Raw genomic sequence first — 16090 nt, 5'->3', positions numbered from 1 at the left:
ATGAAAAAACAGCATTTAATGTAATGTAAAAAACTGATTTAAACAATAGGTTGTTTTTTGAAAGCGCATTTCAAAAAAGCGCAGTCCCATGCTAATCACATGCTGCACACCACTTACATTGAAGACTATGGAGCAAAAGTTGCATGCAGTGCTGTATGTTTCCAGCACCAGTTGCGGGTCGCAATTGTTAATAGTTGCAATGTTACAAAGTGATATCGCAATCTTCATTTTACGTGACTGGTTTCGCTATAAAGCCCTGCGCTATGAAGAGGGCAAGACGTTCTATACATACTACTTGATTATGGAGCAACAGAGTTCAGATGAAGTGGAAAAATCTGCTACATATCTGCCCCAAAATCGGCTACATATAATATTACATTTGCTGTGTATTTTCAGAAAGATTTGTAGCAGTTGTTTCCCCACATCTGTCTTGGACTGTCTGTGGACAGGTAGTCCTCCATAAAAGGGGAAGACTTACCAAACCAAATGCAACCGCAATTCTTTAGATACTTTTTCTGACTTGCTCAATATGAGGTGTAGCTTATTAAGAAAGGGGCATGGTTTGAGATATGACACCATGTGCCAAATTGCACCAAAAGTATAGCACAAATTTCCACAGTAAATAAAACAGGTAGTATAAATTTAGACTAGACGGTATAAAAATGTGAGAACTTTGGCACACTTTAAGACAGCCTAGTATCAGTTGAAACTATCCAACATTTAGACAGTTTTAGTAAATTTTCCCCATTATGTCCAGCAACTATCTCCTGTGATCTCCCATTAAGGCCGCTTTCACACAACAGTGGGGTTAAGGTTAGAGTGCTGCACCGCCTGTCAAGTTCTACTAAATTCAACTTCTCTCGGCCCTGATTTATTAAAGTATTTTTGCCAGATTTCTGGAGTGAAACACTTTGAAAATTTGCAAAACTTTTGTGCAACTCAAAGTTGCACAAAAATTGAGTGACTTTTGGTGTTTTCACCCCAGTCCTGGACAGATAGTCAGTGTGTGGAGTATGGGCACTATTGGGTGTGGTGAAGCCTGCTTTATCAAAAATTTAACCACTTTAGTGACATAACTTATGGCAGAAATGTCCTACATTTCCAGAGAGGTGCACGGAGGCACACGCCAGTGATAAGATGCGCCTAATTCATTACATGCACAAACAACGATAGGACGAGCACCACCAAAGTAATAGAAGGTGATCAACCCAAAGCATATAAAAGGGACATGAGTGAGAACAAAAAAGATATGCCAAATTGGGGATCTCTCAAAAATACAAAATGTATTCTTTATTAAAGCATGATATATATATAGAGACAACAGCACAATTAAAAACGCCTAAAGGCCACATGATTTCAACCAATAAATACTAAATACATAGTCTATTGGCTGAAATTATGTAGCTTGTGACTTCCGGCCAGTCAGAAGCTGCTCTCACAACACCGAAGAGGCGCCAATAAATGGTGAAGATGCCGGAAGGTGAGTACAAGAATGGGGGCAGGGAGCTTACGTTTAAAGCACCACTCCAGCCAAAAAAAAAAGCCAAAACGCTGGAGTGGTGCTTTATGGCTCAGGCCTTTGTTTATAGAGGTTGTCCATGGATGACGCTTGATCTCTACTTCTAGTCTACTTTTGATATGATCCATATGATCACATTGATAATACCAAATAGCTAATAATACAAGTTACCACTAAGCAGATGATGGCTAGAAAACGTTAATAAGACTGTTGTGTAACTGCTAAAGTAAACTGCACTGGCCAGATCAAGGTCTTTGGCCCAGATCCCAAATAGTTGCAACAGCTGTGAAAACAGGCCAGGATTTCATTTCAACAGGTTGCTAAAAAATTTCATATGAGATTACTCTGCTGCTAATTTTACAATACCACTTTTTATCAACTTTTCAGTGACTCTGTAAATGAAATCGACACGTTTACGCCTCTTAATGTTACGCTCTCATGAGGAGTTTTTGACGTTGCAGATTTTCTGCACCATTTCTGCACCTATTAGATAATTCGGTTATTTGCATTTTTTTCATTGTGTTTTTGAGTGCAGTTTTTTTACATGCGTTTTTGTCGCTTCGGTTGTCTCTTTTTGGTGTGTCATCATGTAAATATAGCTGCTATTTTTTATACTTTCTGGTATTTGGCTTTGACAAAAGTTTGATACAATCATATGTGCATTTTCAGTGCGTTTCAGCAGCAGAAGCACGCTATAAACACACGTGAGTTTTCCATATCTAATGCAATTCTATGGGGAAAAATCGACACCTAAAACTCGGTGTGCCTGCAAAAGAAACGGACATGTTGAGGATTTGAAACACGCACCGCAGGTCAGTTTAAAAGAAGCACAGTGGGCGCGAGGATTCTATACATCCCATCCACTTTGCTGCAACTGGAAGACGCAGCGAAAATAGGCAGCATAAAAAAACTCACCAAAAACTCATCGTGGGAACACAGCCTAAAGAGGGAATTCCGAAATCCAGATGACTTTCGTAAACACTTTAAAGGGAACCTGTCATCAGAAAATAAGGCTAGTAACCTGCAGATATGGGGTTAATCTGCAGGATAATATAGAGTTACTCACCTGCTCGGCGCCCGCACATAGCTGAACGTTGCGGGGAGAAAATGAATTTCATTCTCCCTGACAATGTTCCGGTTTTAGGAAGTCCGGGCTGCGGCTGATCTGACTTCCTCTTCGTATTCAATTTGTCCAAAGTTTGGAACAGTGACGTCAGCACTGATTGGGCACTGGGGTCACGTGTCACAACAACAGCATGAGAGCCCCGGGAGAGGAGTGCGACGCCTCGGGAACAGCGCGAGCACGGGAGGGGAGTATAAGCTTTATTATTTTATGGGGGTCAAGCGAGGGGTATGAACAGGGGTAGTCCAACTAGTGGGCAACTTCTTTAATAGTTTAGGTCATGCTAATTTTCATGGAAAGCAAAAAAAAAAAATTGCAGAGTAAAAATGTATTCTGTCCAAACCATGTTCTTTCTGCTTCTGCACTGATGTAACTGAAGGTGGCAGCACTCGCATGACGTCGCAGCACTCACATGACGTCGCAGCACTCGCATGACATCGCAGCACTCAGAGTGGAGGAGCCGCAGCGAGTATGAGAGGCAAGTGTGATTTTTTTTTTTTATATAATTAAACAATTTAACGCCATTTAAAAAGGGATTGTCTAGTAGTTGACATCCTCCTTAAGAACCTATCCCAGTGTTAGGCCATGTTCAGGAGTGGAACGTTCAGAGGGAACGTATAATAGAAACACGTCACCACTTCTGTATTTATCACCCACTCCTGGTTTTGGCTTCCAAATACTGATGTAAAATACTGACCAAATACTGAACGTGTGAACGTGGCCTTAGACTGGTGTACTTTGTGCCCCTGTCTATAATGAACCGGATGACCCATCCTCCATCTATATATATTGGACATTTCAATATGAACAAATAAACCTATTTGACCTGAGCAGCTGGTGACCTAAAAGTTATTTTCTACAGGACCTTTGGGTACCTGCTATAGTAGAGAGGTATTGTGTAAAAACTGGGGTCAATGATGCATCCTCTGAACCCGAAGACTCCTATCACGTAGGGGTTTTATAGACTAGGGCTACACTGAGATTTTCTGTAGCAATAATGATTAATTGTATGCAACTGGATGGAATGCAGATGCCACTTAATAGTTAAAATCAATCAGCAGAGCTACAAAAAAGTGGCAGTATAGACCAGGGCTTATATTGCATTTTTTATTGTTATATCGCCACCTTGTGGTAGAACAATGTGTTTCTTAGCTTTCTACAGAAACATTATCTTTGAGTTCTATTAGACAATAGAAAGAAAAATAATTAAAAACTAGAAATATTTTTTCTTTACACACCCCTGTTAAAATGCCAGGTTTTTGTTATGTAAAAAAAAAAAAAAAATCAGACCAAGAAAAATTGTTTCAGAACTTTTTCCACCTTAAATGTCACCCATAAACTGTACAATTCAATTGAAAAACAAACAATTTTGTTTAGGTGGATCAAGAAAAATAAAAACTAAAATTACATGACTTCATAAATATATACTCCCTTGAACCAATACTTCTTGAAGTACTCCTTAAATTTGTGTCAGCATTCAGTCTTCTTGGATAGGCACATCTAGAATTTGCAATCTTTGTCCACTCTTCTTCACAGTAGCGCTCCAAATCTGTCAAATTCCAAGGACATCTCCTGTGTACAGCACCTTCTTGGCATGTCAAGCTCTGGCTGGGCCATTCCAAAACTTTGATCTTCTTCTGGTGAAGCCAATTTTCTGCTGATTTGGAGGTATTCTTAGGGTCGTTGTCATTCTGAAAGGTGAAATTCCTCTTCATCTTTTTAGCAGGGGTGTGAAGGTTTTGTTGCAAAATTGATGATTTTTGACACTGTTTGTAATTTCCTCCACCTTAACTAAAGCACCATTCCAGCGGCCGAAAAACAGCCCCAAAGTTTAATGCTGCCTCCACCATGCTTCATTTTGGGTATGGTGTTCTTTTAGTGATGCTCAGTGTTGGCTTTGCACTAAACATACCTTTTGGAATAATGGTCATGTTATGGTCTGATGAGATTGAGGTTGAATTCTTTGGTTGTCCCATAAGCTTTTGGCAGACTTGATGTAGGTTTTGGCAAAACATAGCCGGGTTTGGATGTTTTGTCTTTGTAAGAAAAAGCTTATGCCTCGTCACCCTACCCCACAAGCCAGACATATGAAGAATACAGGAAATTGTTGTCACATGTAGTACACAACCAGTACTTTTCAGAAATTCCTGCAGCTCCTTATTATTGCTGTAGGGCTCATACTAGCCTCCCAGACCAATTTTCTTCCTGCCTTTTCATCATTATTGAGGGCGGTCCAGTTCTAGGTAATATCACTGCTATGTCAAAATTAAGCCACTTGATGACCGTGTTCCATGGTATATCTAATGCCTAGGAAAAATGTTTATACCCTTCCCCTGACTGGTAAATGAGATCCCTTTGCTGTATTATAAGCTGTTTGAAGACCATAGCTTTTGATTCAGTTTTCTCACTCTACACCACAGGCCAGACATATAAAGAAGAGCTAGCTTGTTGTCATATGCAGTACACAACCAGTACTTGCCAGACATTACTACAGCTTCTTTAATGATGCTGTAGGCCTCTTAGCATTCCCCTGGACCAATTTTCTTCTGGTCTTTTAATCAATTTTTAAGGAATGTCCAGTTCGAGGTAATGTCACTGTTCCTGTGCCAAATTGAAGCCACTTCTTGATGACCGTCTTCACAGTGTTCTACGATATATGTAGTGCCTTGGAAACATGTTTGTACCCTTCTCCTGGCTGATACCTTTCAACATGGAGATCCCTTTGCTGTGTTATAAGTGGTTTATGGACCATGGCTTTTGCTGTATCATGCAACTAAGAAAACATCAGGTCTATCCTACTAGAACAGCTAAATTTTATACGGAATTAATCAGAATCACTATAAATGATAGCAGCTGTGTACGGAATACTATTGAACATGAGTTTGAATCCGATTAATCCGGCTATAATAAGAGGGTATTCATACTTATGCAATAACATTATTTTAATTTTGTTTTCATTTCTCCCCTCAAAATTCTTTCAATTTGTTTCACAATGGATTTAGACAGACTTTGGGTGACATTAAAAAGGTGGAAAAAGTTCAGAAATAATTTTTCTTGGTATGATTTTTTTTTTTTACATGACAAAATCCTGGCATTTTAACAAGGGTTTGTAGACTTTTCATATCCACTGTACACACCATTAATCATGGATATTTTTTTTACTATCAGTCTATATCATTATGTACTGATTATGATCTACAAATGTTCGGATGTGCTATAAGCAGAAGGAAACAAAATACTGCTTTTAAAAATCATACTCGACACTTTATTCTGAAATAACAGGCAACGCATCTGTGGGAAAACAAATGAATGAAGACTAATCAAAGTTTTTCTTTTAGGCCACAGCCCCACTATCAGTATTCGGTCAGTATTTTTTCTCAGGAGTGGGAGCCAAAACCAGGTGAGGAGCAATCAGAGAAAAGGTATAATAGAAACAAGTCACCAATTCTGTATATTTATCACCCACTCCTGGTTTTGGCTCCCACTCCTGAGGAAAAATACTGACCGAATACGGATACTGGGGCCTTACTGCGATTGCAGAAGAAATCCAAAAATTGCTTGTACAATTAAGTTCATTGATTAGAATTTCATGATGTTGTAGTGTAGAATTATAAAATGTCATTTGGTTTCTATCAGTGTTTAGAACAAACATTACAGTAGACTGTGAGCATTTTTCAGTCCCGTTACACATTTTAAAAAAAGCCCACGGCGATGGAACTGTAAAGAGATAAAATTTCATTGTAAAATAAGGCATGCAACGTCCTCTGGGCCCCATCGGGTATTTCCTGGTTCCACTGCATCAGACTTACCTTGGCAGATTGCAAAATTAAAATCTTGATTTTAGAAAGGGCTTGTGATTGGAAAAGTCTGGATTGATCCGCTCTTGGAGAAGATCCCAGGCCTTCTGGACCTAAATGGTAAGAAACATGATTGAGACACTGCATACAAGTCACTATGAGCAGGGTGAAACAGCATAGATGGTTACGGTCACAGCCAGATTATTCATTCCCCTCCCCATTATTCCTTTATAGAACTTGCTCTACACATGAAGGTTCGATGAACACCTGTTAGGTAGTGTATAGGCGCGGTATCATCAAGACTTACCACCCGATGCTGGAATGAGCGTTGCCAGACAAACCCAAAGGACGCAGCTCTTAAAGACTGCAAAAGCTGTTATTGTATTTCAATGTTACATTTTGACAAGTAGAACTTTTCCATCTACACAGCCATATTACAGTTTGTGTATTGCAGGAAAAGATATACTTTTCAATGGCCCCACTGATTTCTTTTTAATTCCTCCTAGAAAGTAAAAAGCTAAAAAAAAAGGAGCAATTCCATTTTTTAAAGAAGTTCTATTATCAGACCTCAGAATACAAACTGCACACGTTAATCGTTCTCAGAGGTTGATGTATTTACTTTGAAAATCCATGTCTTAATGCTAGGATTATGCCACCATTAAGATGAGCATTTTATTAGACAAGCTATATAGTGACAGGGCTCATGAATTCAAGTGTATTCAGTCTCTATTCACCCAGTCTGAAATACAGCTGCAGCTTGTACTGAGCAGTATGAGATCTTAGCAGCAGCAACAGGGAAAAGGCACACTGAGGAGCTGTTAATCAGACTAGGTGAGATTGAGTTAAGCCCTTCACGACATGCGCCGTACATGTACGGCGCATGTCGTGTCTCCTCCTTTGATGCGGGCTCCAGCGCCGAGCCCGCACCTTCCCGGGCACATGACAGCTGATCTGTACAGCTGTCATGTGCCCCTAACACAGGACATGAAGCATTTAACATGATCGCGTCGGAGGTGCATCCCTGGCTCCACCCATCGGCAACCCAATCACATGATTGCGGGTCGCTGATGGGTTTGCATGACAACCCGGGGTCTGCAGGAGACCCCTGTGGTTGTCATAGCAGATGAGCACTTTTGTTACACATAGAAGGGCTGAAGCACAGATATCATTTTAGTATGGTAACAGTACCCAACCTTCTTAGTAAGAATATAAAAAGTCTACACTCCTGTTAAAATGACAGGTTTTTGTCATAGGGGGGAGGTAGATTAATTTCAAACTGTTTTCCACCTTTAGCGCCAAACAATCTGTAAAAATCCATTGAAAAAAACAAACAAATCATTTTGAGGATTTGTGCACATTCTAACCCATGTTCCTGGGAGCAGAAAGTGACTTTGTTACAGAGGATCACTAAGTATAGAAGTTTCCATCTTTCATTTTTAGAACTGTTTTTGCACCTTCTACGCAAGTCCGTTATTTTCCTTTTTTATATATATACATATTAAGTACTGTACCTGTTGTGTATTAAAGCCTAAAACACTAATAGCTTTGCTTTGTTCTCCTAAAGAACCCAAGTGTCTCCGTAAAGACTAAGTCTTAGTTTGTGCATGTGACCTGTGTATGGCCTGCGGGCTGTGGGTTCATGGATGAATGACTTCGGGACTTATCGCCCTTTCGGTAAGTGGGGGCAGCAATGTGTGTCTTGATGGGTGTGTGGACTAGTTGGGGGTACATACTGTGTTCAATTTGTAGCCTGAATGAGGGAAGAGTGTGAGATTGAGGTGTAAAGTGACATGGACACCCTACAGTCCCACATCTCACGTCACAGAAAAGGCCGAGTGATAGCCTGACCGTGACTCTGGACATAAAATGTATATTCACTACTACTAAAGTACTGTATTACTCAATTAAGCCAATGAGACAAGGGAAGGATATCTGTCGACTTCCACATTATTAGGACCACTTTCCTGGAACAGAGTAGGAGAATGCAAAAGAAGACTTCTGGATCAAAATATCCAAGACCCCTAAGAGACACACTTGTGGGGAGAGAACCACCTCCGACTAGAATGGTGGGAGCTTCGTCCAGGACCAGACAGCACGTATAAAAGATCAATAATTAGAGATGGACATTTTCTGCAGTCTAGTCAGGATGTAGTAAACTTTTTGAATCTAATTGTATAAGAATATCTTTTGAGATCTCCACTGAAGACAAAAATGAGTTAGCCATGTCTGTCGACCTCAACAACACTAGCTTAGTCAACCTAACTATATTTGATGGGAGCTAAATGGTGTGGTAAATGTCTACCCAAGTTGAAGATATTAAAAATAGGGAAAATTAGGCACGTCATTGCTAGATTATGGAAAGTCAAAAGGTTGGGAAGGTGAATGAATCAACATATTACCTGTTTCTGTGTGATCTCTGGCTCCCAAAGTGTAGACAGAACAACATTTGATGCCTCCACCCGCTCACTGTTGGACATCTGGCTCGCCAATCTGTTCTTAGCAGCTTCCTCACTGACGCCATCTCGTTTCATTATACGGGAAATAGCCTAAAGTAGCCAAACACAGAGAACATATCAGAGACTGGACAGTCAGGGGGTTAATTAATAATTTAGAGACTTTAACACACACAAGAATATTAAGACATTAATAATAAAACCGGATCAGACTAGGTGGTTAGTTGGCCAACAACTGACGCACTGCTGGAGGGAAGGTTGGCATGAGCACTGATTGCGGAGGCTGGTGTAAGTTACATGAAATTACCCATTAACTTGTATTCTACAGACTGAAAACTTTCCATTGGTGGAAAACAGAACAAACTGGTACTCTTTTAGAGTGTTTCCTTATATACTTGAGACCTTTGTATTCTGCGCCACTAGGGGGCAATGTTTGTGTAGGAAGGGAGGGGGAAGAAGATTCTAACCTAAGTAACCAGAAACCTTCTTATTGCTAAAATGACTCTTACCTCTTTTTCTGGTATAATTACTGTCCACACCTCATGGACCATTTCATTCCAGCCGGCCTCCAGAAGAACAGCAGCATCCATCACACAAACCGAAATACCTTGATTAGATTAGCATGCTTAGTTTCAGTGTAACATAAGACCACCATGTATTTACAACTGAATTATTATTATTATTATTAATTTATATAGCGCCATTGATACCATGGAGCTGTACATAAGAAGGGGTTACATACCAAATACAGATATCACTTACAGTAAGCTAACAATGATAGGCTGGTACAGCAGGAAGAGGGCCCTGCCCTTGTGGGCTTACATTCTACAGGAATGGGGAAGGAGACAGTAGGTTGGGGGGATTGCAGTAGCTCCGGTGTTGTTGAGGTGGCAGCAAGCAAGGTCATGGCAGGCTGTAAGCTTGTTTGAAGAGATGGGTTTTCAGGTTCCGTCTGAAGGATCCAAATGTGGAGGCTAATCGTACGTGTTGAGGCACAGAATTCCATAGGACGGAGGATATTCGGGAGAAGTCTTGGAAGTGATTGCGTGAGGAACGAATAAGTGTGGAGGAGAGAAGGAGGTCTTGGGAGGACCGGAGGTTACGTGAGGGAATATATCGGGAGATTAGTTCAGAGATGTATGGAGGAGAGAGGTTATGGATAACTTTGTAGGTCAGTGTTAGTAGTTTGAACTGTATACGCTGGGGGAATGGGAGCCAGTGAAGGGATTTGCAAAGGGGGGTAGCAGAGGAGTAGCGAGGCGAGAGATGAACAAGTCGTGCAGCAGAGTTGAGGATGGACTGGAGGGGTGCGAGAGTGTTAGCAGGTAGGCCACAGAGGAGGATGTTGCAATAGTCGAGGCGGGAGATGAGGGCATGCACAAGACGTTTAGTAGATTGAGGGTTGAGGAAAAGACGGATTTTTGGAAATGTTTTTGAGCTGGAGGCGACAGGAGGTGGCGAGAGCTTGGTTGTGGGGTTTGAAGGACAGGGCAGAGTCAAGGGTTACTCCAAGGCAGCGGATTGCCAGCACAGCGGAAAGAGTGATGTCATTTATTGTGATAGAATGATCAGGTGGGAAAGATATGCGAGATGGGGGAAAAATGATGAGTTCAGTTTTCTCCACATTGAGCTTGAGGTAGCGGGAGAAGAAAAAGGAGGATATGGCTGCTATACATGCTGGGATTCTGGTCAGCAGAGAGCTAACATCTGGGCCAGAGAGGTAGATCTAGGTGTCATCAGCGTACAGATGGTACTGGAAGCCATGGGATTTTATGAGCTGTCCCAGGCCAAGGGTATAGATTGAGAAGAGTAGGGGTCCTAGGAGAGAGCCTTGAGGGACTTCAACAGAGAGGGCGCGGGGTGAGGAGGTAGTGAGGGAGTGGGAGACGCTACATGTCCGGTTAGAAAGGTATGAGGAGATCCAGGATAGGGCAAGGTCTTTGACGCCAAAGTAAGAGAGGATCTGTAGTAGGAGGCAGTGGTCAGAGGTGGGGGCGGAAGCCGGATTGTTGGTTGTCGAAGAGACAGTTAGATGAAAAGTGGGAGGAAAGTTCAGCGTGAACGTGTTGCTCAAGGAGTTTGGAGGCAAATGGGAGCAGCGATATGGGGCGATAGCTGGACAAGGCGGTTGGGTCAAGGGATGGCTTTTTGAGGATGGGCGTGATTGTGGCATGTTTGAAGGCAGCGGGGAAAGTAGCAGAAGATAGTGATAGGTTGAAGAGATGGGTTAGGGATGGGACGAGTGTGGGGGTGAGGTTGGGAAGGAGATGGGATGGGATGGGATCGAGTGCACAAGTGGTGAGGTGTGATTTGGAGAGGAGACGAGCAAGGTCTCTTTCCGTGATGTTGGGAAGGGAGGTTATGGGGGTAGGGAAATGGTGTGGAAAACAAAGGAGTTGTGGTGGTCGGATAGTAAAGACTTGCTGTGTTTGGTCAATCTTGTTTTTGAAGTGTGGCAAACTACTCAGCAGAGATGACGGAGGTCGGAGGGTAACTGAATGGTTATAGATGATTTGATAAACAGACACACACGCGTTTGTTTGTCATTTTAGTAACATAGTAACGTAGGTTGAATAAAGACCTAGGTCCATCAAGTTCAACCTTTCTTCCCCAATTGTACTCCCCATACCAACACTACACTAACTTACTGGGACTAGACCTCACAAATGAATTACCATTTTTATTATTACTGCACTATTACAAATAAACTAGTTTATAATTTTTAATTAGTTTTATTTTTGTATTACTGTTATGGTATTACTAAAATCCCTGTACCTAAATCTGTTGATCCAGAAGTAGGCAAAAACCCCAGGGTACATTCAGCCAATTTGCATCACGAGGAAAAATTCCTTCTTGACCCTGAGAAAGGCGATCAGTACAAGAACCCTGGATCAAAAGTACTACTATAGGTGTAACATTTTATCTAATTTAACTGTAACCCACAATATTATGTGTATCGAGGAAATCGTCCAGTTGTTATAGTGTCAGCTATCACTACCTCTTGTGGTCCAGCATTCCACAGTCTGACTGCTCTGACTGTAAAGAACCCTTTCCTGTTTAGGTGCCGGGATTGCCTTTCTTCCACCCATAAAGAGTGCCCCCTGCTCCTTAGTATGGTCTTTGGAAGGAATAAGTCATGTGCCAGTCCTTTGTACTGACCACACATATATTTATACATGTAACTGAGATCCCCTTTGAGGCGTCGTTTTCCTAAGTTATACAAGCTCAACCTCTCATCATATGAGAGGCCTTCCATCCCTTGTATTAATCTAGTTGCAAGCCTTTGAAATGACTATGTTACTATGTCTCAACAGCCCATTCTCTGCCCATTTTGCTTTTCATATTTGAGGAAGACGTGATGAAGCAAGACAATTTTATTTACTTTTTTTTTTTTTTTAAACAATTTGGCATTGCCCCAACTAATAACAAAAGAAAATATTCATCCCATAAGGTGAACCCAAAAAAAAATAAATGTATTTTCAAAAAAGAGAAATTTACCATTTTCTAATGCAACTGCAGCAATAAGAATTGCAATACAATGCAAAACAAATAAAAGTGATTTATATACCCCAAAATAGTATCAGTAAAAGCTACAGCGTGACACACAAAAAAATAAAAAAGTCCTCACACAGCTCAAAACTATGTTAAGCTCTGAATTATTTTTTTTAAATCACTAATTTTGGTATCACCAAATTACCAGAATTGTATTGACTTGGAGAATCATATTGCCCTGTCATTTTTACCACATAATTAATGCTGTAAAAAAAAAATATATATATATATATATATATATATATATATATATATATATATATATATATATATATATATGTCCGAATTGATGTTTTTTTTTTGTTCTCTTATTTATCCCTTACCATTTCACTGTACTTGGAATTTTTTTCCTGATTCTCCTTACATTAAACAGTAAAATGAATGGGGTCATTCAAAACTCCAACTCATGACGACAAAAACAAGCCCTTACATGGCTATGTGACGACATAAAAATAATAAAGTTATGGATCTTGGAAGAACAGGAAGGAAAAAAAAAAGAAGGGGTGGCAAAATTTAAAATCATCTGGTCATTAAAGGAGTTGTCCTTTTTTAGAAAATTGTATGTCATATGCAATAGTAATGAACAAACAAACTGAGTGCTACTTACCCTTCCCGGGTCCAGCGCGGAGTCACAGCAGCTGTCCTGGTCTCTGTGTTTGGCTGCAGCGCTGGCATAGTGCAGCCAAACAACCAGGGTAGCGGTGACCAGGGCAGCGGCGGAGACTTGGCATTGGACCAGGGGAGGGCAAGTATTTATAAATAAACAAATGGAGTTCTATCACAGCATATGGCATAAAGTTTTCTAAAGAGGACAACCCCTTTTAGGAATTAAGTGAAACCAAAGCCCGTGACCTATTGTACTGTGACCCTGAATTAGGAGACCACTCACTACTAGCAGTATAGGCTATGGTTACATCATGCTCTTGGTGCCCAATTGGCAAATATATCACTAAGATCCTATTTTTCTGGTGTATGCTAAAAAATGTCTACTCTGCAATACAGAGATCTCCGGTACAAAAGTTGCTTTTTTATTCTTCTAGAAGTAATAGGAGCATATAGGTAATGTAAGTCACTGTATGGAGAGGAAAATACTCTTAGCAAATACCTTCAATTAGAAATGTAGTATAGTATTTTTGATTCACTATGTCTCTTTCCTCATGTGCAGGCATCGCAGGACCTTAGGTATCCATGGTTACGACCACTGATATAGTAACAGTTAGTTAGCTAACTGCTAGTGGTCGTAACCATGGATACCTAAGGTCCTGCAACGACTGCACATGGGGTAAGTGACATAGCAAATCAAAAATACTATACATTTCTAATTGGAGGTATTTGCTAATATTATTATTATTTCATCTACTACATATTGTGATAGGATCTTGGAGATGGGAATACCCCTTTAATTACTGTAGTTCCCCAAAGGTCCCTAAACTGTGACCACTTAATCACCTAAAAATACACTAATTCTGTATGGATGATCTCCAATGAAGTACAGGCACAGACTAGGTTTCATAGAAGTTCTAACATGGCAACCTGTTATTATGTGTGCAAGGGTATAGGGCAGTCAGAAGTGATAGCTGTCATTTTAAAGCGTCTTAAATGATGCTGTCACGCTTAAAAGTAACATTAAAAGAGACTGACCTCCATTACTCCCAGATGCTTGCTATATAACAGGGCCAATACCAGCACAGCATAGAGTGAGCCAAGCTCCTGAGCCCACTTCTTATAGTGATGGCACCCCGCCATTGTATATGCGTAGTGGCCATCAAGAGGTTAAAGGGAATCTGTCACCAGGTTTTTGCCAATTAAACTGAGAACAGCATAATGGAGAGACATAGGTCCTTATTCAAGTGATGTATCACTTGCTGCGCAGCTTTCTGTAGTTTTGATAAAATTAAATGTTTTAATCAGAAGGAGATCATTACTAGAGGACTAATAAAGCTCCTGCCATGAAGTCCTCCATATTCATGAAATCTGTATAACCCTGCCCCCAACACAGATTGACAGTTTTCTGCCTATGCACAGTGTACAGAGAAAGCTGCCAATCCAAGGTGTGGGTGGGGTTATACAGATTTCAGCATTCAGAGAGCTGGTAGATCTGCAGTAGACTGAACAGTGATTTTATCAGAACTGCAGCAAGCAGCCCAGTAAGTAATATATCACTGGAATCAGAGTCTCTGCCCCTACATAATGTTGCTCTCAGATGGGGAGGTAAAAACCTGGTGACAGATTCCCTTTAATGTCATCTCTTACAAAAGCAAGTAAATCTGACCTTACATAGAGATTCCAGGAAAAATGTTTAACCTTAACCCCTTTACCACTTTGGGTTTTTCCGTTTTTGTTTTTTGCTCCTCTACTTCCCAGAGCCATAACTTTTTTACTTTTTGGTCAATATGGCCATGTGAGGGCTTGTTTTTTGCGGAACAAGTTGTACTTTTGAACGAAACCTTAGGTTTTACCATTTAGTGTACTGGAAAACAGGAAAAAAAATTCAAAGTGCGGTGAAATTGCAAAAAAAGTGCAATTACACAATTACTTTTTTTTACCACGTTCACTAAATGCTAAAACTGACCTGCCATTATGATTCCCCAAGTCATTAGGAGTTTGTGTATACCAAACATGTATAGATTCTTTTTTAAGTGGTGAAAAAAAAATCCCAAAATTTGTTAAGGCGACATTTTTTTGAGACCCGCAGCGTCTCCATTTTTTCAGAATCTGGGGCCGGGTGAGGGCTTATCTTTTGCGTGCCGAGCTGATGTTTTTATTGATACCATTTTGGGGTAGATCCGATGTTTTGATCGCCCGTTATTGCATTTTATCGCAATGTTGCGGCGACCCAAAAAAAATTTTATTCTGGCATTTTTATTCTTGTTACTTGCTTGTTACGCCGTTTACCAATCGGATTAATTCTTTTTATATATTGATAGATTGGGTGATTCTGAACCCGGCGATACCAAATATACACATATTTGATTTTTTTTATTGCTTCATTTTGAATGGGGCGGATTTGAATTTTTCTATTTTTTAAAAAAAAAAATTATTTTCCCCACTTTTTACATGGTCCAATAGTCTCCATGGGAGACTAGAAGCTGCAATCATCTGATCGCCTGTGCTACACACAGCTGGGCTAAAGCGTAACTGTTGCTTTAATTTTTATTTCATAAATCAATAGTGCATATAAAAATAAGCAACTTTGTAATCTATCTTATCAGAGAAATCTGTTTTTCTTCTCCTGGACTGATCCTTCACTCTCAATTTAAAGGGTAAAATCTGTATTCAGTGAAGACAGATTTTCCCATTATTGAGATAGGAGATGGCAGTTGGTTCTTTTAAATTTCTATGAAAAAGGATAGGAGGGAGGAACTACAGGAAGACACATTTTACTGCAAATTCTCCTGAAATAACAGTTACAGTTCTCATAGAAGTATATGAATAGCAACTGTCATCTCCTATCTCAGTAATGCGAAAATCTGTCTTCACTGATGACACATTTTACCCACAATTTGAGAATTTTCAAAATGAAAAATCAGTCCTGGGGGAGAAATAAACAGATTTATCTGATATGAACTTTGTAATATATCTTATGTCCTATTGATTGATTAAATAATTTAAATTATGGTTACTCTTTAAATGTATCTTTAATGTT

The 16090-nt window shown here is 40.1% G+C and overlaps 1 protein-coding gene across 4 annotated transcripts in view; it reads right to left on the bottom strand.

Moving 5' to 3' along the window:
* COASY (Coenzyme A synthase) overlaps positions 1 to 16090 on the bottom strand; it is a 96849-nt gene that overhangs the window by 67367 nt on the left and 13392 nt on the right. For 2 of the 4 annotated variants that reach the window (XM_073683581.1, XM_073683577.1), the window contains exons 8-10: positions 9402 to 9499; positions 8839 to 8985; positions 5885 to 6552 (exon numbers count right to left, since the gene is read on the bottom strand). In XM_073683581.1, coding sequence (XP_073539682.1) covers positions 6469 to 6552; positions 8839 to 8985; positions 9402 to 9499 — 329 coding nt within the window. In that variant the 3' untranslated portion in view covers positions 5885 to 6468. Of the gene's footprint in view, positions 1 to 5884; positions 6553 to 8838; positions 8986 to 9401; positions 9500 to 16090 lie in introns of those variants that run through there. The other 2 variants (XM_073683580.1, XM_073683578.1) reach the window with 2 other exon arrangements.

This window comes from Phyllobates terribilis, unplaced genomic scaffold (assembly GCF_046119375.1).
Source record: "Phyllobates terribilis strain yellow unplaced genomic scaffold, ASM4611937v1 Scaffold_5__5_contigs__length_657084704, whole genome shotgun sequence".
NCBI classification, from domain to species: Eukaryota; Metazoa; Chordata; class Amphibia; order Anura; family Dendrobatidae; genus Phyllobates; species Phyllobates terribilis.
The sequence above is the reverse complement of the archived record's forward strand: the minus strand, read 5'-3'. Positions and strand labels throughout refer to the sequence as shown.